The 19,850-nt window shown below is 65.8% G+C and overlaps 2 protein-coding genes across 6 annotated transcripts; one reads left to right on the plus strand and one right to left on the minus strand.

Annotated features, from left to right (window-relative positions):
* The first annotated feature begins 1,372 nt into the window (after positions 1-1,372).
* On the plus strand, positions 1,373-7,691 carry DNAJB2 (DnaJ heat shock protein family (Hsp40) member B2). 5 transcript variants are annotated; one of them, XM_084265428.1, is made up of 10 exons: positions 2,513-2,550; positions 3,536-3,625; positions 4,385-4,494; positions 4,927-4,980; positions 5,121-5,240; positions 5,423-5,512; positions 5,608-5,713; positions 5,840-5,910; positions 6,142-6,363; positions 7,282-7,691. In XM_084265428.1, the coding sequence occupies exons 2-10, from the start codon at positions 3,561-3,563 to the stop codon at positions 7,290-7,292; spliced, it is 849 nt and encodes a 282-aa protein (XP_084121554.1). In that variant the 5' UTR covers positions 2,513-2,550; positions 3,536-3,560; the 3' UTR covers positions 7,293-7,691. The 5 variants fall into 5 exon arrangements, with proteins under 5 accessions (XP_084121552.1, XP_084121551.1, XP_084121554.1 ...); XM_084265426.1 differs by lacking the exons at positions 2,513-2,550; positions 7,282-7,691 and adding an exon at positions 1,373-1,473 and having other exon boundaries at positions 6,142-6,649; XM_084265425.1 differs by lacking the exons at positions 2,513-2,550; positions 7,282-7,691 and adding an exon at positions 1,890-1,996 and having other exon boundaries at positions 6,142-6,649.
* A 704-nt stretch (positions 7,692-8,395) lies between these two features.
* On the minus strand, positions 8,396-19,172 carry PTPRN (protein tyrosine phosphatase receptor type N; the record flags this gene model as incomplete). The annotated part of the gene is made up of 23 exons (XM_084265153.1): positions 8,396-8,535; positions 8,646-8,719; positions 8,807-8,871; positions 8,991-9,044; positions 9,963-10,129; positions 10,225-10,344; positions 10,454-10,531; positions 10,804-10,877; positions 10,993-11,140; positions 11,230-11,439; positions 11,571-11,783; positions 14,024-14,088; positions 14,192-14,271; positions 14,384-14,470; positions 14,978-15,264; positions 15,345-15,424; positions 15,554-15,670; positions 15,864-16,191; positions 16,330-16,519; positions 16,652-16,757; positions 17,024-17,137; positions 17,328-17,378; positions 19,070-19,172. 23 exons carry the CDS (start codon positions 19,170-19,172, stop codon positions 8,464-8,466), a joined length of 2,883 nt encoding a protein of 960 aa, XP_084121279.1. The 3' UTR covers positions 8,396-8,463.
* Positions 19,173-19,850: the final 678 nt, after the last annotated feature.

Genomic DNA, 19,850 nt, shown 5'->3' on the forward strand with positions numbered 1-19,850 from the left:
TAACACAGCATGAGTTCGTGATGCAATTCAGCTGGCTTCCTAGGAGATGAGGTAACCAAGACAAAAAAGCATTGGGCCTTTGGGGTCCTGCTTGGCTCACCCAAAAGCTCTTTCCTCAGAAAGCCTTGGGAGTGTCTTGTGAGCATCTGTGTGACCCTGGAAAGCTAAAATCAGGGTTGCAACACTGCAGCCCCCAGAATTTGTAAATAAATCAGAGATCACTGAGATACAGTTGAGATACCTGCACTGGGTTCGAAGCTGGTGTGAGCCAGGCTGGCAGGCACATGCACCAGGACTTTGGACAATCCTAGGAGGAAAGGACAGGGAGGAAAGGGCAGGATTGCTGTGGCTGGAAGCATGTGTGAGGCATTGGTAGGTGATGGGCTGTCTCTCTGCCTGCTGTGAGGTGGCTGGTTTGTGCGGGGGAGGGACTGTGGCAGCTCTGGAGCCAGGTGCAGCTGGCACAGCGTCCTCTCTTCTACCAGCACCGTGACAAGCCACCGCCTCCCCTAAGGGCATTAGGGAGGTGCATGTCCTTCTCAATGCCTATTCTGTTCTCATGGGTGAGGGACACACATGCCATGAAGGCAGCAGTGATGCGTTCCCCTGACCCCAGAGCTCCAGCCAGCATGCAGGTTCCTCTCCTTTCCCAGCATGGAAGTCTCCCTGTCCGAGGTTGAGACCTGGCAGCTCTGGGGCCTCTTTGTCCTCACACCAGCTGCAAAAGCCCAGGAAAGGAAAGCAAGGTGCTGAGACACGGCTGGGTCTTGCTGGCATCTTCTTCGCTCCCCAGCCAGCAGGATGGGGTCCCCGAGAAGCAGCCTGTGGCTCCATCTAGTGCCCACGACAGCCTGGCCGGGGCCAATCCTGCACCCATCGCTGAGCAGATTGGGCAAACCAGAACCCCTGGCAGCCAGTGAGGGCACCCGGGCCAGGGGCCGTCACTCCGGGGAGCCCGCTCCTGGACAGGCAGGCACGGGAAGGCAGTGCTGCAGTGGTATCCAGTAAAAAAAATCCCCAACAACAGGGAATACTCTAAGGAGTCACTCAAGGAGTCCATCAAGTGCAGTTTGATGGCAGGCAGTGGGTCTCACGTCCCTTGGAGAGGAGTTGCTCCTGGCACAGGAGATGCTCTTGGCATTTCAGCCATCCCAGTGCTCATCCCGGAGGACGGCTTTTCATGGAAATGGCTGTAGTACTGAAACTGGTCCCTGAGGAGTGCTGGGAACAGCCTGTCTCCCTGCCCGGGTCTCCTCAGCCTGCTGGGTAAAGCAGCAGGGAGGGGGGGTTGCCAGGCTTCCCAGCTAGGGATTTCCAGGAAGCGAGGAGGATATCCCACTGCAGTGCAGAGGTAGCAGGGGGTCCAAACGGCTCTGGCTCTGCAGAGGGACCAAGCAGCTCCCTCCTTCTCCCACTCAGACAGCAAGAGGAACCAGTACCATTCCTGCGGCTGGGCCAGGCTCACGGATGCAGGTGAGCGGCCTCGAGCCTGCCCGTGCCCCCGAGGACGGGCGAGAGCAGCCCCCTGAGGGGGTGCTGCCCAGGCAGCGGCCGTGCAGAGGGAAAGCCCGCAGCAAAGCTGCCGGCGTGCGGCCGTTCCCTGAGCCCCGGGGCCCGGGGCGCCCGGGCCGGCTGGCTGACTGCTCCCGCCTCCTCTCTGCCGGAGCGGGGCCGCGGAGGGCGCGGGGCTGGCGCAGTCCCGGCGGTGCCAGGCAGCCCCAGGCTCCTGGCAGGGACCTGCGCCCGCCAGCCCGGCAGGCTGCACCCCTTCATCCCCCCTCCCCCCCCGCGCCAGGACGGCCCGGGCAAAGCGCTGAGTCACCCCGGCTGTCCCCTCCCGCTGCCCGCTCCCTCCGTCCCTCCCGCCGGCCTTTCCGGCAGGGATCGGCCGGGCAGCTGACTCGGCGTGAGGCCAGGGGCGAGCGGAGCCCGGGGGCTGCGGCCGTGCCCCGGCGTGCCCCCAACCCTTGCTGCACCACGGGGGCCAGCGAGCGAGGTCAGTGCCCCCCTTGCCGGTGCCGCCACCGGGCACACACCCAGCCGCCGGCAGCGGGCGGAGCCGGAGCCCAAACGCTGGGTCGCAGCGCGCAGCCAGAGGCGAGCAGACCCTGCGGGTCGGGCTCCCCCGCAGCGCACGGGAGGGTCCCAGGCAGCTCGGCCCCGCGCCCCCTCCCGCCGCCATGACCAGGGGATGCCCGGCCGGCGCAGGGCAGGGCCGGGGGTTGTCAGGGCGCAGGGGCTGCAGCCCCCGGCCCGTTCTCGGCCAGGCTGCGGGGACGCAGAAAGGGCCGGAGACCGAGAGAAGGGCCGAGCAGCGCCGAAGCCCCTCCCCTCCCTCCATCCATCACGCCTCCCTATGACGCCACCCGCATGAAAGGCCAGAGCGTGACGTCACGAAGCAGCCGCCTCCCGGTTGGCTGTTTCCGCCGCTCGTTGGCCAGCGGAGCCCGCCTCCCGGCCCCGCGGCGTCCCGGGCGGGGGGGGGGGACGCGGCGACACCGGCCGCGGGCGGCCCGGGGCGGGCGGGGAGGGCTCGGCTGCGGTATTCAGGTGGGCACCGGATTGGGGGGAGGGGGAGGAGGGGAGGGGGGGAGAGCGCTTGCGGGAGCGAGGTGCCCGAGGGCCCCGGGGAGCCGCGGTACACCGGGGGAGCGGGGCGCGGGGGAGGAGCGGGGCCGGTCCGGTGCGGTCCTTCCCGTGCTGCCGCTGCCGCTGCCGCGCCTCCCGATGGCCTAGATCCGCTGGCCGCAGCCCGGGGCTGCCCAGCATCGGTGGCGGAGGCGGTGGCGGTGGCACGGAAACTTCCAGCAGCCGTGCCGGGCAGTCCCGGGAGCGCCGTGTTTACAGCCGGGACGGGGGGGGGGGTGGGGGGGGGGAGGGCGGTCCCCGGCGGCGCCGCCCCGCCGCGCTCCCAGTGCCGTACTGGTGCCGGTGCCAGCGCCGTCCTCCCCGTCAGCTGGTGCGCCCGGGCAGCACGGGCGAATACGGGAGGGGGTGCGGGGTTCCGGCACCCCGCGGCCGGGGGTTGCTGGAGCGGCGACATCCCGCTCCCGTCCCCGATCCTGAGCGGGAGGGTGGCTGAAGTGCCCCGGGGTGCCCGGGGTCGGAGAGGGTCTCTGCTGAGCCCTTAATCCTCTCCAGCCGGTTAAGCACCTTAGCGGGCTGCTCCCGCTGCTTCCTCCCCGCTCCCCTGCCCCAGGACAGAGCCCCCCGGTGGGGGGGGGGAGGGTGAAAAACTGTGGGGGGTGAGCGGGGGTCCCCCGCTTGTCCTCTTGCTTGGGCAAGTTGAGGTGACGCGGGTGGGACGGTGGCACAGCAGCAACAAGGGGTCCCAGGCTGGGTCTGTGTGTACACCCAGGTGCTCGCAGGGCTGGCAGGGTGCTGGGGAGCCGGGGGGGTGTTGGTGCTGAGCCATTCTCGATGGTACCTCTGGGGTGGGCAGGGCAGCCTCCCCCCGTGCCCTGTCGCTCCCGGCGCCGGCAGGCTGTGCCTGCGGACCCCCCGATGATGCCTTTCCCCCCCCCCCCCCCCGCAGTGACCCCGCGGGACAGCCGCACGTCATGGTGGATTACTACGAAGCTCTGGGGGTGAGCCGCAATGCCACCGCCGAGGACATCAAGAAGGCGTAAGTGGGAGCCGGGTGTGCCCCTGCCCGCTGGGCAGAGCAGCCCGAAACACCCCCATCCCCGCCCGCCCCCCTTCCTCCGGCCACCAGCGTGGAGGGGGCTTCCTGCGGGGCCGGTGAGGACAGAGCCCAGCTCCAGAGGTGACAATCTCGCCTTTGTTCCCTTTGTGCGGAGGCCGGAGCGGGGCCGGGCTTGGCTGCCGCACAAAGGCATCTCTTGGTGGGGTTTGGGCCCTTTGTCCTCACTCTCAGTCCCGGGGCTGGGGATGGAGGTGGGAGGTGGGTCCCGCTGGTGTTTGGAGACATCCTCTCTCTCTGCTGGAGTGTGTGGGGGTGGCAGGGGGCTTGGGCGTGAGGTTCGCTGCCGTTGGGGGCAGGAGCTACCCGGGAGAGGAGCAGCGTGACCCTGTCACGGGACTGGCCCCGTGTGCAGGTCCCGTGCCGTGCCCTGGGCAGTGTGGGGGGAGCCCCGGGGGCAGGCAGAGCCTCCAGAAGCTCCTGCTCAAACCTGTGAGCATCATCCAGAACCGCTGCTGGGGGCAGCTGGGGTCATGCTGCAGATATTTGTTTGGGGAGCAGAATGAGTCCAGGAAGCTCCTGTTTGATGCCTGAGGCTATAGGGTGTTGGGTGAAGTGGGCTTGGGGTGCCCTTGCCATAGAGTCGGATTTGTGTGCTCACAGGGGGAGGGGGATCACTGGTGCAGGAGCCCACACCATCATCCCAGGGCTGCTGCGTCCCACTGTTCCCTGTCTGTGCAGGTACAGGAAGGCTGCGCTGAAATGGCACCCAGATAAAAACCCTGACAACAAGGAGTACGCCGAGCAGCGGTTCAAGGAGATTGCTGAGGCATATGAAGTGCTGTCAGACAGTAAGATGCTGTGGTGCTGTCTTCTGTGTGTCCCCCAGCCCTTGGGGCTGCTCAGCCTGGGCTGTCCTGCTGCTGGGCTGACCCAGGTGGCATCTCTGGGTGTCCCCAGCAGCCAGTGGGTCCCTCCAAGTTTACCACCCATCCGGTGTCCCACCAGATTGGTTACGTCCCCAAGCATTCCCCTGAAACAGATCCTGGGAGAGATGCTGGGGTGCTGGCCTCTGGGATGAGATCTCTGCAGCAGGGCTGAGGTTTCCACATCCTCGCCCAGTGTCTCAGCTTGGGTTTGGGAGTGGTGCGGGTCCAGATGGGGCTTGTGCCACCCCCCTCCTCTTGCTCCCTGCTGTCCTGCACTTCCCTTGACCCAGGAAGGACTCAGGGATCCTGCCCATGCCTTGCAGCTCCCCACAGCCCCTTCTCATCTCCTTTCAGAGCAGAAGCGCGATGTGTATGACCGTTACGGCAAGGATGGACTCATGGGGGCAGGTGAGTGGCCATGGGGGGTTAGTGCAGCTCTGGGTGCATCCCTGTCTGAAGTCCTGGTGTGGGTCTGCACCCCCTGGGGTGCTCTCCCCTTCTGGGGGTTCTCACCCGGGGCTCCACTTCACTCAGCTTTTTCCCTCCAGCAGGACCAGGGGGCTCCAGAGCTGATGCCGGGGCCCCTGAATTCACCTTCACCTTCCGCAGCGCTCACGACGTCTTCCGGGAGTTCTTTGGCGGGCGAGACCCCTTTGCTGACTTCTTTGGTGCGTGTGGGGCATTGGGGGTCTGAGGCACAGCTCTGGGGCACCTCTCTGGCCCTGGGGCAGCCACTGGGCTTAAGGACAGGGTGTATAGTTGGTCCCTGGGGGGGTTCCCATGGCAGTGCCCTGCTCCTGGCTTGCCAAGCCATGGGGGTGATGGTGATAGGAGTCTCCCTGCCTTCCAGATGAGATGCTGCCCTTCTCTGAGCTGCGAGGACCTGGTCCACGGCACCACGGTGGGGGACACTTCTTTTCCCCCTTCCCAGGATCCTCAGGTAGGAGATACTGCCAGCCCCTACCCGGCAGGGTCTGTCCCCTGCCTTCCTTGCGTCCCCCACTCTGGCACCGACTTGTCACTCCCTTTCTCCAGATTTCTTCGCATCATCCTTCAGCTCCGGAGCCGACGCAGGGCTGGGCTTCCGCTCTGTCTCCACCTCCACCACCTTCGTTAATGGCAGGCGCATCACTACCAAGAGGTGAGGGCAGTGCTGGCTCCCTTCACCCCTGGGGACCCCTGCTCATTGGGTCCACGGATGCTGCAGCTTGCCACTGCGATGCTCTGGCTGCCTGGCCCTTGACCATCTCTACCTGTCGGTCTGCAGGATCATCGAGAACGGGCGGGAGCGGGTGGAAGTGGAGGAGGACGGGGAGCTGAAGTCGATCCACATCGATGGTGAGAAGTGACACCGCACCCCGACTTGTTGGGGACTGGGGCAGTGCCAGTGGGACCCCTCTCCTCCTTTGGGGTGGGTGGGGGATGCTGCACACAGGCTTCATTTCGGGCCGAGCACCCTGGTTTGGGGCTCTACCATGGAGGATTGGTGGGGTGGGTAGGAGTTGCTGGGTCCCGATGCCTGCTCTGGGGAGCTGGAGCAGACGTGACCCCTGTCCCCTGTCCCCACAGGTGTCCCTGACGACATGGCGCTGGGGCTGGAGCTGAGCCGTCGGGAGCAGCAAGCCTTCCCCAGCCCACGGCCCCCCTCGCCCCCGCCATCTGCCCCGCACCGGCCCCCGAGCTCCTCACCCGTCTGCCTCTACACGGACAGCGAGGACGAGGACGAGGACTTGCAGCTGGCCATGGCCTACAGCCTCTCCGAGATGGAGGCCGCAGGGCACCACCGAGCAGGTGGGCATGGCCCTGGCACCCCACCGGCACCGGGGAGCAGCCCCAGCACCCCATCCTCTGCCCGCAGAGCCCGTGGTCCCCAGGGGCGGGCAGAACGGGAGCCGCCGGGGGCTGGCAGCCATGATGCATTGGGGCACGAACCTGCCCCTAAAGCAAAGCAGTGGCACTGCCCCCTGCTCTGAGCGAGAGGATGGGGCTGTGTCCCCCCCATGGGGAGGAAAGAGGGGCTGGGGCCTCTCTGCCAGGGCCTCGGCTCCTGCCTCCCCCAGCAAGGGAAGGGGTCTCTCCTGCCCTGCCGAGCCTGCTGCTCAGGTGGGTGGGTGGCTGGAGGGACCTCGGTGTTGGGGGGCTGCCTGGGTGGGGGGATCTTGGCTGGAGGAGGGGTCCTTGGTGGGGTATACTGGTAAGAAGGGCAGCTCTCTGCCCTGGGGGTGTGGGGTGCCTGCGGGCACTGCCTGCTCCTCTCCTTGCCTGCCCTGCAGACAGGCAGAGACCGAATGGTGCCTCTCCGGTTGCTGCCTGCCCTTGCCCAGGCCAGGGGTCCCAGGTCAGGCCCCCTTCCTTCCAAAGAGGGGTGCGTGCCTGGGATCTGCTTGGTGCCTTGTGTCTGTCTGTTCTCCTCTGGATGCTGTCACTCCTGCCTGTACCCCCTCTTCCTCCATCCCTGCCACCGAAGACCCTGCCTGCTCACTCCCTTTCCCCCGCAGGGCTCTGTTGTGTCCCCCCCCTGCTTCCCGCAGCAGCAGTGACCCTCAGTGACCCTCAGTGATGCTCACAGGCATTCCCAGCCTTGCCCTTGCCCGTGGTCCTGCCTTGACTTTCCTCCTCCTGGGACCTTTCTCCTTGCCTCTCCCCAGCCTGGGACAGAGGAGGGTTTCACGGGTGCTGTTGTGTCCCCCCCTCCGCTTGTCTCCCCAGGTGTGTTCTGAGGCTGCTGCACCCAGGGACCGTGCACACGCGCTCGCTCACGGAGGCTCTCCCAGTCAGGACTCCGCTTTGTCCCTGCACGGCCACCCCTGCCACCCCCTTTCCCCCAGCACCCTCTGGCTCCGTGGGATGTGGCAGGCGCGATAGTGCTTATGGCAAAGCAATACCTGGCGGCTGAGGGGTGCCCAGAGGCAGATGCCAGGTGGAGGGGAGGGTGGTGATGGGGGAAGGGGGCTGGAGGCGGGGGCTACTGTAGATTAGGCTGCTGGGGGAGGGGGATGGGTTGCTGGCAGCAGGCAGCGAGGGGCAGGGACCAAGCTCTGCCCCCTACTCCCTGCAGCCCCCGCCCCCCCCTTCCCGACCCCCTTCTGCTAACAGCGTCAATAAACCTGTTTGCAGTAGCTGGTGGCTGCAGGGTGTCTCTGGGTGGGGGGCTGCAGGGTCCTACCCCGCTCCTTGCCCATAGGCAGTGGCTGGGAGCGGGGCTCAATCCCAGCTGCACTTGTGTGGCAGTTTGGGGGTGCAGGCTCTGCTCCTGCAAGGAGGGAGAGTGGGAGGGGGTGGGAGGTGAGCCCATGCCCCTATACAGACACACACAGGCAGAGGCCAGACCTGGCTGCAGCTGCACGAACGCGACACGAGAACTTTATTCACATCAAAATACAAAATTATATTTCTCTAGAAATTTCTCTTCTGCTCGAGTGACAAGGGAGGGAGCACACGGAGGGGACCGAGGGCAGGGCCAGGCCCCCCTGCACCTAGTGCTCCCCCTCAGTGGGGGATCCCTGCTCCCGCCCCTGCTCTGGTGCGGAGAGGGAAGGGGCTGGTGCAGGACCAGAAGGTTGGGGTGCAGGAGAGGCAAGGGGAGCCCCACAGCCAACTCCCAGTAGCATCACCTGGTCCCCTCTTCCACAGGGGATGGGGGACACAAGCCCAGTCCCCTTGATGGTGGCAGCAGACGTGACAGGGCTCTGTGCCCTGCACACAGTGGGGCTGAGCTGTGTATCCTTAGGGAGATAGGGAGGGGGCCTAAAAGAGGTGGGGGGGGCAGGGAGAAACAGAGCCAGCAGCACAGACAGCTTTTTACGGGGGAAGCAGCCCCACGGGCAGGGCGAGGAGAGCGTGCGAAGCTGGGGGGACATGGAGTGAGACAGAGGGGAGAGCTCCTTGCCATCACTGCGGCAGCGCCTTCAGGATGGCGTTCACTTCCTCGGCCACGGCTGTCAGCGCAAACTCAAACTGGTCCTAGGTAAAGGGGAGGGGGATGGGGGACAGGGGGTGTGAGGGCCATGGCCAGCCCGGCCATGGGGGCTGTGCGCACTCAGGGAGGGAGGGAAACCCCAGTTTGGGGGTACCTTAGTCTGCACCATGCCAGGTCGCTGGTCTCGGATGTGCTCCAGGGTAGCAGCTATGTCTATCTCCTTCACCCCTGGGGCAGAGGAGGAGAAGGGCACTAAGAGGGGGTGTGTGGGCCAAGCACTGCCCCCTGCACCCCCCAGCTCTGCCCCATGCTTACCTTTGGCCATGCGGTTCAGGACCATGTCGACAAGGATGTAGGTCCCAGTCCTGCCTGCACCATCACTGCAAGACGCAGATGCTTGGACCAGGGGGACGGGCTCCAGGACCTGGTCCTGGCCAGCAGGTCCCAGCCTTGCAGCTGTCCCAGCCTGTCCCTCCCCAGCCCCCAGCCCCAGCAGTACCTGCAGTGCACGATAATAGGGCAGGAGCGACCCCGGTAGCACTTGTTCACCTTCCTGCAAGGACAAGAGGGAGCAGGTCATCGCCCTGCCATGCTGGGCATCCCTTGCTGTGCTGAGTGAAGGGGGTCAGCAGGCACCCCACGATGTGGCCCTGGGGGGGCACCAGCGCACGGCTCCTCCTGCCTCCCCAGCAGTGCCAGGCATAGGACAGGAACCATGGGTGGAAAGGGGCCAGGGCAGGGAGAGGAGCCCGGGCTCTGTGGGTGCCCAACCCAGGGAGGGGAGCAGCAGCAGGACCCCCGAGGGAGCAGCTCTGGTCCGGTGGGGCGCGAAGCTGGGGGCCAGGTGCCAGCGGGGCTCCCGGCATGCTCCATGCAGCAGGCACGGCTGCCAACGATCACTTTTGTGACTATGCAACTGGAGCCAGATTACTAGCTGCAAATCACAAAAATGACGCCGGCAGCTGCGAGAGAGAGACAGAGACAGACAGAGAGACAGAGAGAGCGTGAGCGGGTCGGTCAGGAGGGCGAAGTGCTCAGGGACCCCCCCGGCTGCCCTAAGCAGGGTCCCTGGCCCCTCTCCCTGGGCTAGCTGGGGACCTGCTGCTGGCTGGAGGGCGAGGGGAGCAATGGGGCACTGCTGTTCAAGGCTGGCTCCGGCGTTTCCTCGTGCATCCATTGCTGGGGAGGGTGCCAGGTCCCACCGTCCCCCATCCCAGCTCCCAGGAAGAATGTCTTCCCACCCTCCCCATGAAGGCTGGGGGCTCATCTCAGCTGGAGGCTTCTTGCCCACCGCGTTCCGCTAAGCTTCATCCCAAGCTGGCCAGAGAGCCTGGCTCTTCCGCTCCTTCCCAAGCACAGCTCCGCCCCCCCCTTCCCCTGTCACACCAGCACCAACGTCCTCACCCACCAGTCCCCTGTCATCAGGGCCGATGCCGGCTCCGGGGGAGGGGCTGGCACCGCGGGTGCTCACCTGCGGAAATCGAGGAGGGGGCGGGTGGTGGTGGGGATGCCCTCGGCTGGCCAGCTGAGGAAGTGGAACTGCGTCAGGGTGCGGGTCTCCTGCGACTGCACGTTCTTCAGGTAGAAGCTGCGCACCAGGAAGTCCTCGCACCAGATGTGCTCCGACACCAAGTTCACCTGCCCGAGAGAGGCAGCTGGTGGGTGTCAGCACCGGGCAAGGGGAGGGGAGGACTGCGGGTGCTCTGCACCCCCGGGCTGCCAGCCACGCTTGCCTCATAGATGTGGTAGAGAGAGGAGCCTTCGTCCGGCCAGTAGCGGTCACACTGCTTGACGCTGTCCTCAGCCAGCGGGCTCAGCATGACGATGACAGTACAGCCGTGCTCCCACACCATCTGCAGGCAAGGCACAGTGGGTGTCACTGCCAGCCGGCTGCGACCCATCCCGTGAGCAGCCCGCAGAGGGACCCCAGCACGTCGGCACAGCTGGGGGACGGACACTCGCCTGCCAGAAATCAGCGATGGTGTGGGACAGCGGGCCCTGTGTGGCAATGTAGGCTGGCATCCGCGGGTCGTGCTCGATCTGGAGTGGGAAAGGGGGTGTCAGGCTGCACTCTCACACTGGGAGGAGCCGGCGGATACTCCAGGGGAGACGGGAGGGCTGGGGAGGGAGCTTCAGGTGGCAGGGCCAGGAGGAATATTGATTTTAAACCATGTCTGAGCCACAGGGAAGGCACGCTGCTTGCATCCCCATGGGCTGTGGATGCGAGCTCAGACAGCTCCCTCTGAGAGAGAGCGAGCCCAGCTTGGCTGAGCACGGCACGGAGCGGGGCGGCACGCTGGGCCATCACTCACAATTGGACTGGCGTTGATGAAGTCGCTGCGGGATGGGTTGCTCTCAGCTTTCAGCTTGATCCTCACGTGGTCATCTGGGGAAAGGGAGACCAGAGGAGACAGTGAGCATCTGGGGAAGCTGGGGACAAAGCTGCGCCGCAGCCTGCCTTGGCCCCGAGCATCCCTGTGCCCCAAGGGCGGGATGCTCACAGGGCACGTAGTCAGGGTTGCGGTTCTTCTTCAGGTTGGCTTCGCTCTGGGCGATGGAGCAGACGCTGGGCTCAGCCTGGTAGGTGCAGAGAGCCTGCCACTCCTTGGCCAGCCGGTCCCGGTTGCGGAGGTGGTCCTCCATGTAGGCCTGGGGCAGAGGAGTGGGGGTCAGTCCGGCAGCCAGGGAGCACGTGGGGAGCTGACTGGGGGGGCTGCCACCGCACCAGGCCGGCTCACCAGGATCATGTGTCCAGTGGAGATGTCCATGTTGGACTGGACAGGCTCCTCGCACCAGGAAGGAGTGCTGCTGTGGGAGCTGGGGCTGGGCTGCGGGGCGTCGCTGAACTGGGACGAGACACTGCTGACCCGCGAGGTCTCCGCCGGCGCCGCTGGTGCCTCCGCCCGGCCAAAGAGTGACTTGGCAGCCATGTGCTGGCGGCACAGCTCCTGGGGGACCCCAGCAAGACCCAGCAAGTCCCTCAGCTGCAGCGCCGCCAGGGGCAGCCCCATACGCCCTGAGCGATGCTTATGTGGTGGGTGCCTCCTCCTGCAGTGTCCCACATCCCACGGGGTCCTACCTGGTACTCAAAGGTAGTGTCAGCAGCACCCTCGGGCCCCAGGGCAGCCAGGCGCTCCTTCTCCCGTTGCTTGGCGTGGCGCCGGAGGCAGAAGGCCGCAGCAGCCGCAATGGCGACGCCGGCCACGCAGGCCAGCGCAATGAAGGTCAGCAGCACCGAGTGGAAGCCGTCCCCGAAGCGGGATGGGCGCGAGTAGGCAGCAGCCTCGTTTCTCTGGGGGCAAAGCCAAGCGAGGATTAACAGGAGGCATCTGCCTGGGGCTGGGTGGAGGGGAGACCCCGGTCACAGAATTGTTGAGGTCAGAAAAGACACTTTAAGATCATCAGATCCAACCAGGAGCCTCACACTGCCAAGCCCAGCTCTAAGCCATGCCCCTAAGCACCACATCTGCCTGTCTTTTGAATACCTCCAGGGATGGTGACTCAACCACAGCCTGCTCCAGTGATTGATAACCTGTGCAGTGAATATGTCTCTCCTGACGCTCGACCTAAACCTCCTCTGGTGCAACTCTCGCTTGTTACTTGGGAGAAGAGACTGACCCCCCCCCGCCAGCTACAACCTCCCTTCAGGTAGTTATAGAGACCCATAAGGTCTCCCCTCCACCTCCTTTTCTCCAGGCTCAGCCACTCCTTGTCAGCCTTGTGCCCTTCACCAGCTTTGTTGCCCTTCTCTGGACATGCCCCAGCATCTCAATGTCTTTCTCGTAGTGAGGGGCCCAAAACTGATCACAGCACTCAAGGTGCAGCCTCACCAGTGCTGGGATGTGCTGGCACTGCCAGAGGGCTGGTGCCATCCCAGCTCCAGTGGCTGGGGAACAGGTCCTGCCCATTGCTCTCATCAGGGACAGAGAGCAGCCCCTGCCACCCTGCAAGCACTGCCTCTGGGGATCCTTCTCTGTGGCTGGGGGACAGCCAAATCCACACCAAACCAAAGGTGGGACAGGAAAGTGCTGAGATCTTGCTGGCTGAGACCCTCCCCACAAGGCAAACATCCCCACAGCCCTGTCCCAGAGCCACTGGTGATCAGGATGCTGCCCCCAACAGCCAGGTCCTGAGGCAGCACCACCACCCTGTGCCCAATGAGGTGCCAGAGCTGGCATTACCTCATTATCACAGCCTCCCATTGGCCATGAGCCCAATGAGGTCACCAAGAGAATAGCATGTCATCACCAGGGATGCCCGGACCCAGTCTGGGGGTGTCCCCACTGGCCCCTCAGCCTTGTCAGTCCCAGCAGCTGGGAGCCCATCTGACTGCTGCCCAAGCCCAGCTAGCCCTGCAGCTGGGGCACCCATCCATGAAGCACCTTGAGGTGCCAGAGGGTCTGGAGACATCAGCAGGGCTGAGGGGAAAGATGGAATCTCTCTCTGAAGGTCTGCCTGGGTCCTGCTGCCCCTCTGCCTCTCTTCATCCCTCCCTCCACAAATCTTGCACCAGTCCCACCGTGTTCAGAGCGTGGGGAGGGGCATGAAGGAAAACCACAAGCTAGTCTGGACTGGAGAGGTCTGTGCAGAGGAGGGTTCACAAAGCTGCTTCAGCCTCCTCTGAGCTCCAGCTCCGTCATCTCTGCCATCTCTCCCAGCTCCTGCCACTCGTCACATCAAAAGGCATTGCCATAGCGACGCTCCACATGTTGCTGATGGAGACCGGGTTAGCTCAGTGGCCAGGCCACCCCTTCTCCATGGTCTCTTCCTCCAAGGTTCCCCCTTCCTTCCTCCCTGCCCCCAGCTACATCCACAGGGTAGGAGGGTTGGAAACAGGACTGAGGCATACGGTACCACTTCCCTTCCCAGGCTGTAAACAAGGGAGCCAGGCTCAGTCCTGTGTCTGCAGCTCCCGCTCCCCTTCCAGGAAATTGTTCCTGGGGGTCCCCAGAGGAGTGGGTGCCCCTCTCTGAGCAGATGGCATCTCTTCCTTCAGCTGCTCTGTTTCTCCCTAGGGGCATGACAGCGTTTTGCCTGCCTTGCCATGGTCTCTGGGGCTCAGGGAACAGCCCAGCACTGGGGTACCCAAGCCACAGCCAGGATGGGGTGTGTAAGCTGGAGGAAGGCGAGGGTTGGGATGAGCCCTGAGGGGTGCAGCCTGCAGCTGCATCCCAGTCTTGGATGGAGAGGAAAAAAACCTCTGGGAGACCCTCTCAAATTGCCTTCAAAACCCTGCAGAGCTTTTGTTTTAGGAGGAGCCAAGCACCCTGGGAATGCAGGCAGCTGGGCAGTGTCATGCTGCGGGGTGGAAGGGGACACCAGAGCAGTGCCCGAGCCTGTTCCCAACACAGTAGCCTGACACTGCCCAGAGGCCTCTGCTCCTCAGATGCCCCACAGACCCATGGGGATGGCTTATTTATGAAGACCCCGTGCCCCTGGGCAGGGGCACAGTGTGCTGCCCAGCTCATGCCCAGCAGCAGCACCCCACTGCCCCATCCCCAGCCCCTCAGGATGGGTTTGCTTTGCTCCTACCTCTCCCACTCCTGTTTGCACGATCTTCAGGCCCAGCTCTGCCTCCAGCTCTGCCTTCACTTGCTCTGTGGATGGAGAGGAGATGGTCAGAGGGGTGCCTCCTCTCCACCCAAGAGACTACCCCCCAGACACAAGGGACAGGACCAGTGGGACCCCTACCCGACTCACCAGCCTGGTTGGCCACATCTGCCAGCGAGAGGTTCTGGGGGTTTTGCCGGATACGAAACGTGAGCGCGGGGCCCACGACGCTGCCGGGGAAGAGGACACAGCGTGAGACCAAGGAGCACAGGGCCCACGCCCACAGCAGCCCAGCTCCTCCTGGACCCCAACAGCAGCACCCCGTGGCCCCGCTCCCCTCACCTGATGTTGATGAAGCTGGCCGTGGAGAGGTGGAGGTGCTTGGCCAGGAGCTCCAGCAGCCGCACGCCAGCGGCCAGCCCCAGGGGTCTGCAGGGACAGAGGCAGGGTGAGGGGCAGGCAATGGGGGCAAAGGGAGAGTCCATGCTCCCCATGGTGAGGAAGGGGGAATAGGCAGGCTCAGGGAGTCCCACACATGGAACCAGGGCTGTGTTGGCTGCAGGGGGCAGGGCAGGCAGAAGTAAGGCAGAGCATGGGGACACACAGTGAAGGAGAGGAACTGACACCCCCCTTGCCCATGCATGGAGCATGCACAGAGGCAGTTGAGCATGCACAACACTTGGCTGAACCCACCCCAGCCTCCCATCCTGTAGCACTGAGCTCTAGCTTTGGCATTAGCTGAGACACAAACGTTTTGGGGTGGGACCAGGGGTGCAGGTGGAGAGGGATGGGGCAGTTGACCTCACCAGCGGCCAAACCCAACCAGAGACCCAAACAGGCTCAGCTGAGCATGTGAAGCAGTGACAGGCAGTGGGGGATGGGATACAGCCCCCCTCCCCTTCATGCACACCCCCTAGCCCAAGCCCTGGCTCTCACTTCTGGTCTGTGATGATGTAGCTGTACTCATCTGGTGGCTGCACGCCCCGCTGCGCCCCACCATCCTTGGCCTCCGTGTAGCTCTTCTTCTCCACTGTGATCTGCTTCCCAGGGCTGAGTGTGTCCCCAGCACGTCCCTGCTGGGGCTCAGCCCTGGGGGCTGGTAAGGATGCTGCCCTGCCCTTCAGCTCATCCCCTGGGGAGCTGCTGGCTGGGATTTTGGGGGGTGGTACTGTGGAGGAACGGGATACTGGCTCCTCTCCATGCTGCATGTCCCCTTCCGTCACCTGGAGGGAGGGAAAGGGAGGAGCTGTGACCCCTGAAGGGAGCCCTGGGGTCTGTCTCCCCCTCCACACACGCATCCCACCTGTGCCGTGGCATGTCCTCCAGTACCACCCTGCTGCAAACCCACCCGTTTCGCTGTGGGCACTTCGGGCCCAGTGACACCTGGGAAGGAGACACACAGAGGTCCTGCAGCACCTACCCCAAGGTGTCAACACCCCTTACCCCAAAATAGGGTCTGCTGGCACCCACTGCTGCCAGTCCCTGCCTGCCCCGCCCCTGTGCCCCGCTCACCAGAGCTCTGGAGCAGCTGGAGGAGGGTGGAGAGGCTGCTCAGCTGCTGAGGGCTCAGTTCTGGCAAGCCCAGGCCATAGCTGGCCAGGAGGGAGGCCAATCTCTTCAGGGCAGCGTCTGCAAGAGGACAGACACAGCGTTAGGTCAGCTGCTGTGTGTCTGCACGGGGACCACGGGCTGGGGACACGGCCACAGGGGAGTGCGCTGGCCACAGGCACAACAGCAAAGAGCAGGGAGAGGAGCCACGAGGAACACAGCTGTGGGGACAGGCTGTGGCTGAGGGCTGGTGCGTGGCTGGAGGACACGGTACCCGTCTGCGCAGGGGGTGGCTGGGTGGCGAGGGGCACCGGCTGCTCCCTCTCCTCCACGTCCCGGTGGTCTCCGTGGAGCCGCAAGCTGTGCTGGAGCCTGGTGCCCGCAGGGTCCAGGCGTCCGGCTTTTTCTCTTGGCAGGGAAAGCATGCCCAAGTCCTGGAAGAGATGCCCCCCATCCGTTCCTGGCTGCCCGCCATAGGAGGGCACAGGGCCAGCCCCAAAAAGGGCCTGGGGAGGGACCCGGCCCAGGAGCGAAGAGGTCTCAGGGCTCTGCCTGGCTGAGCCGCCACCGGGGAGCTGGTGAGTGCCATCCTGGTAGCCAAACTGCAACCAAAACAGAGCCACCATGGTCAGATGCCACAGGTCCCCTGGCACCCCACGGCAGGGCACCCCAGGTCTGGGGCACCCTGCCCATCCCTACCTTTGTGCTCAGGAGAGGAGGGTCTGGCCCTCGCTACTTACCTTGTGGTAGGAGTAGGGGTTGAGCAGAGCCTCCTCGTAGCCCAGCTGGGGTGGGGGGGGCAGCAGCAGGTGCTCCAGGTACCGCTGCACCAGGGGGGAGGGCAGCAGCGGTGGGGGCTGCCCCAAATGCTGAGCTGCTGGCAGGCCGGGGTCCGTGGCTCGCCGGGAGGAGCTGCGGAGGGGCAGGAACCTCGGAGGCAAACAGCACTGGGGTGACTCACCCGGGTACGGGGGTGGTACACCCCCAAATCCCTGGTCTAGGGGCAAAGCCCTCGCTGTCCTGCCAGGCTCAATTGCAGGCTGGCAGCTGGCACTGCCCTACCTGTCCCTGGCCGCCGGCTCCAGCGAGGGCAGCGGGCGGAGGCGGGGGATGCGCTCCATCTCCTGAGAGATCACATACTGGGTAATGCCGTCCTGCCACGAGAGCCCTGACATGGGAGGGGGCTGTGAGACATGGAGGAGGCCTGGGGACCACAGGGCAAGCACAGGAGGGGCCACCCTGCTGTCCTGATCCCGTGTCCCATAGCCTGGGTTTAGTCCTGCTCCTCCCAGGACCAGCTGGGTTCCTCAGCCCATCCCAGCCACAGGGCCAGCAGGATCCCAGAGAGTCCTGGTGCCACTGGGCAAAGCTGCTTGGCACCCTCTCCCCACCCGCCACAATGGTTCCCACATACCCCCCACCCCCTGACTTCACCTTGTGCCATGAGATGCCGCAAGACATCCTGCAGGCGCTGGAGCACGGGAGAGGTGACCTGGAAGTAGGGTCTGTCCTGCACAGAGCCCACCTGGCACTGCCCAAACAGCCCATCTGCAAGAGAAAGGAGGTGCCAGGGCTGGATGGATGACCACCCTGGGGTGAGGGTCTCCAGTCACAGCCCCTCTTTTCTCTTGCCAAGGCCCACGCAGCGTGCCCCGAGTTTCCCTGCAAGGCAGCCCTACACCCTCCACATCCCCTCTGGAAGGAAGAAGGGATCCCCACAACCCCTCTAGCCACTTACCCTGCACACACACCTCCTGGGGGGAGCACAGCCTCCGGTCAAACAGGCAGCCTGGGATGAACAGACAGACAGGCCAGTCAGCACAGCCTCTGAAGGGGGAGGAGGGGGGCAGCTGCTCAGGGATCCCCCACTCTCCAGAAAAGCAACACAGGGGTGATGGGAAGGGGGTGAGGGGGGCAGGCACACCCCAGGGCAGGGCTTCAGAGCAAGCTTTTTCTCCCCCAAAGCCAAGATGGGGGCTCTGTACAGAGCCCGCCCCAGGCTCTGGGAAACAGGGGGGAGGCCTGGAGTTTTTGAGGTGCTGGCAATCAGGAGGGAAGGCTGAGGGGAGAGAGACCTGCAAGACCACATCTGTTGCCCTCCCACAAGTGACACTACGAGGCAGGGACACAGCCTTGCACCCTGTGACACCAGGGACCCTCTCTCCCTATGAGGAGGACCCCAAAACACACATGCAGCTGTGGGGGGGGGTGGGTGGGTAGGTGTTTGTGTGTCTCTCCACCCCTTCGGGGGGCAGCACTTGGGCAGGGGGCAGCTTCCCCCTTCCTCTCCCCCTCATCTCGGTCCAAGACCGTCAGCAGCGAGACGGCAGCAGGCGATGACTCAGCCCCGGATGGCGAGGAAGGAACGAGAAAACAACCGGGGGGAGGGGAGGGAGGGGCCCGCCTAACCCGCCGCGGGGGAAGGGGGCAAATAGGGATGGGGGTCCCCGAAATCTGGGCACCCACCAGCCCACTCCCCCCGGGGCGGGGACAAACGCGGGTGCGGGGCACAGGACCCCGCTGCCGAGGGGTGACAGGCGAGGGGCGGTGGGAGCGGAGGGGGGGGGGCTGGGCCAGGGCGGTGGGGCCGACCGGGCGCTGTCCGTGGTGCTGAAGCGGCGCGGCCGCCTCCCGCCGGGACACCCCGCTCCGCCGGGAGGGGCGGCGGCCCCGGCCCCGGGTGGCTTTCCCCGAGCAGGATGGGGCTCGGCCGCAGCCGCCCCGGCAACGTCCCCGCCTGCTCCCAGAGACCGCGAGGCTCCCGCGCTGCGGCCGGACCCGTCCCGGCGCTCCCGGGACCGCCGGAGAACGAGGGACGCAGCGGCTCGGGGCACCCGGTAGTGAGTCAGCGGCCACCGGGGCCGTCCCACGCGGTGGAGGTGGGGCGGGGGGGGGGCTGCAGCCCCGTTACCGGCAGCGGCAGCCGGGTCCCCGAGAGCCCCGGGCAGGGGCCACACAGACCGAGATGGAGAGGAGCAGGTGCACCGGGCAGCCCTGCCGGGCCGGGCCGGGCCGGGCTGGAGGGCGGTTAAAACCGCGCCAGGGTCCCGGAGGGAGCCGCCGCTCAGGACCGCTACTCCAGAATCGCCATCCCTTCGGTAGCCTCAGGCACCGGCTTTGCCCCGGGCAGGGCTTCTGAGCGAGCACCGTGCCACTCCCGTCCCGTCCGACCGACCCCGGGGGCGGCAGCAACTCTCCAGCCGGCTGGGTGCCCCGGGGCCGGCACCACCAGCAGCGCCAGCCCGGCAGCCCCAGGAGAGAGGCGCCCCCCCGGTGCCAGTGACGCACCCGCAGCGCCGGTACCAGGCTGCCCGCTCCCCGCCGGGGACCGGGCCCGCAGCCACGCACCGTGAGAGAATCCACGGCGGCACCGACAGCACCGGCCGCAGAGCACCCTTACCCCGCCGTTCCCCCCGGGAAGCGCCCAACCCGGCCCCGCGCCGCTCGGGGCGCCGCCCTGCCCCGGGACCCCGGCCTCACCGTGCGCGGCGGTGACGGTAGCGGAGGCGCCGCCGTCCCGCAGCAGCCCGCGGCCGGCCAGGAGGAGGAGGCAGAGGAGCGCCCGGAGGAGCCGCCGCCCCATGCTCCGCTCACGGCCGCACCATGGCGCACCCGCCGGCCGCGCCCCCGCCGCCGCCGCCAACCCGCGCCCCGCCGCGCCGGGGGCCCCGCCCACCACCGCCCTCCCGCCAATGGCGCACGGCTCTCGGCGGCCGCGCCACACCCCCTTGTGCCGCAGCCAATGGGAGCCCCGCGCTTCTTTTCCCCCCCAACGCCGGGCTCACGCACCCCTGGTATAGAGCGAGGCCAATTACGTCGAGCCCCCGGAGGGAGACGGCCGAGCCCCGCGCCAATCACAGCCTCCCTGGAGGCGAGCCACGCCCCCCCGGGGGGTGTGGCACCGCACTGGCAGCGCCTCCGCCTATCAGCATCCGCCCCTGCCCAGCCCTGCGGCCCCACTGGCTGCTGTGTGGGCCACGCCCCTGAGACGTGGCCAATGAGCGGCGAGCAGCAGACCACACCCTCACACCTCCCGCCAGCGGCAGGAGGGAGCAGACAGCCCCTGATGCCCGCCCCGGGCCCGGGCGGCCGGGAGCTGCTGCAGCAGCTTTGGGCTTGCAGGGGGCTGGCAGTGCCAGGCAGGCTGCAGCAGCACCGCCCTGGCCCCAGCAGGGCGGGCTTAGCCCTTGCCTTGCTCCCCCAGGCACATTGGCAGCCACAACGCTGCAGGAGGCAGGGGATGTCCTACCCCCACCCTTCC

The sequence above is a fragment of the Gallinula chloropus genome, assembly GCF_964237585.1.
Source record: "Gallinula chloropus genome assembly, chromosome: 5".
In the NCBI taxonomy this organism is placed as follows: domain Eukaryota; kingdom Metazoa; phylum Chordata; class Aves; order Gruiformes; family Rallidae; genus Gallinula; species Gallinula chloropus.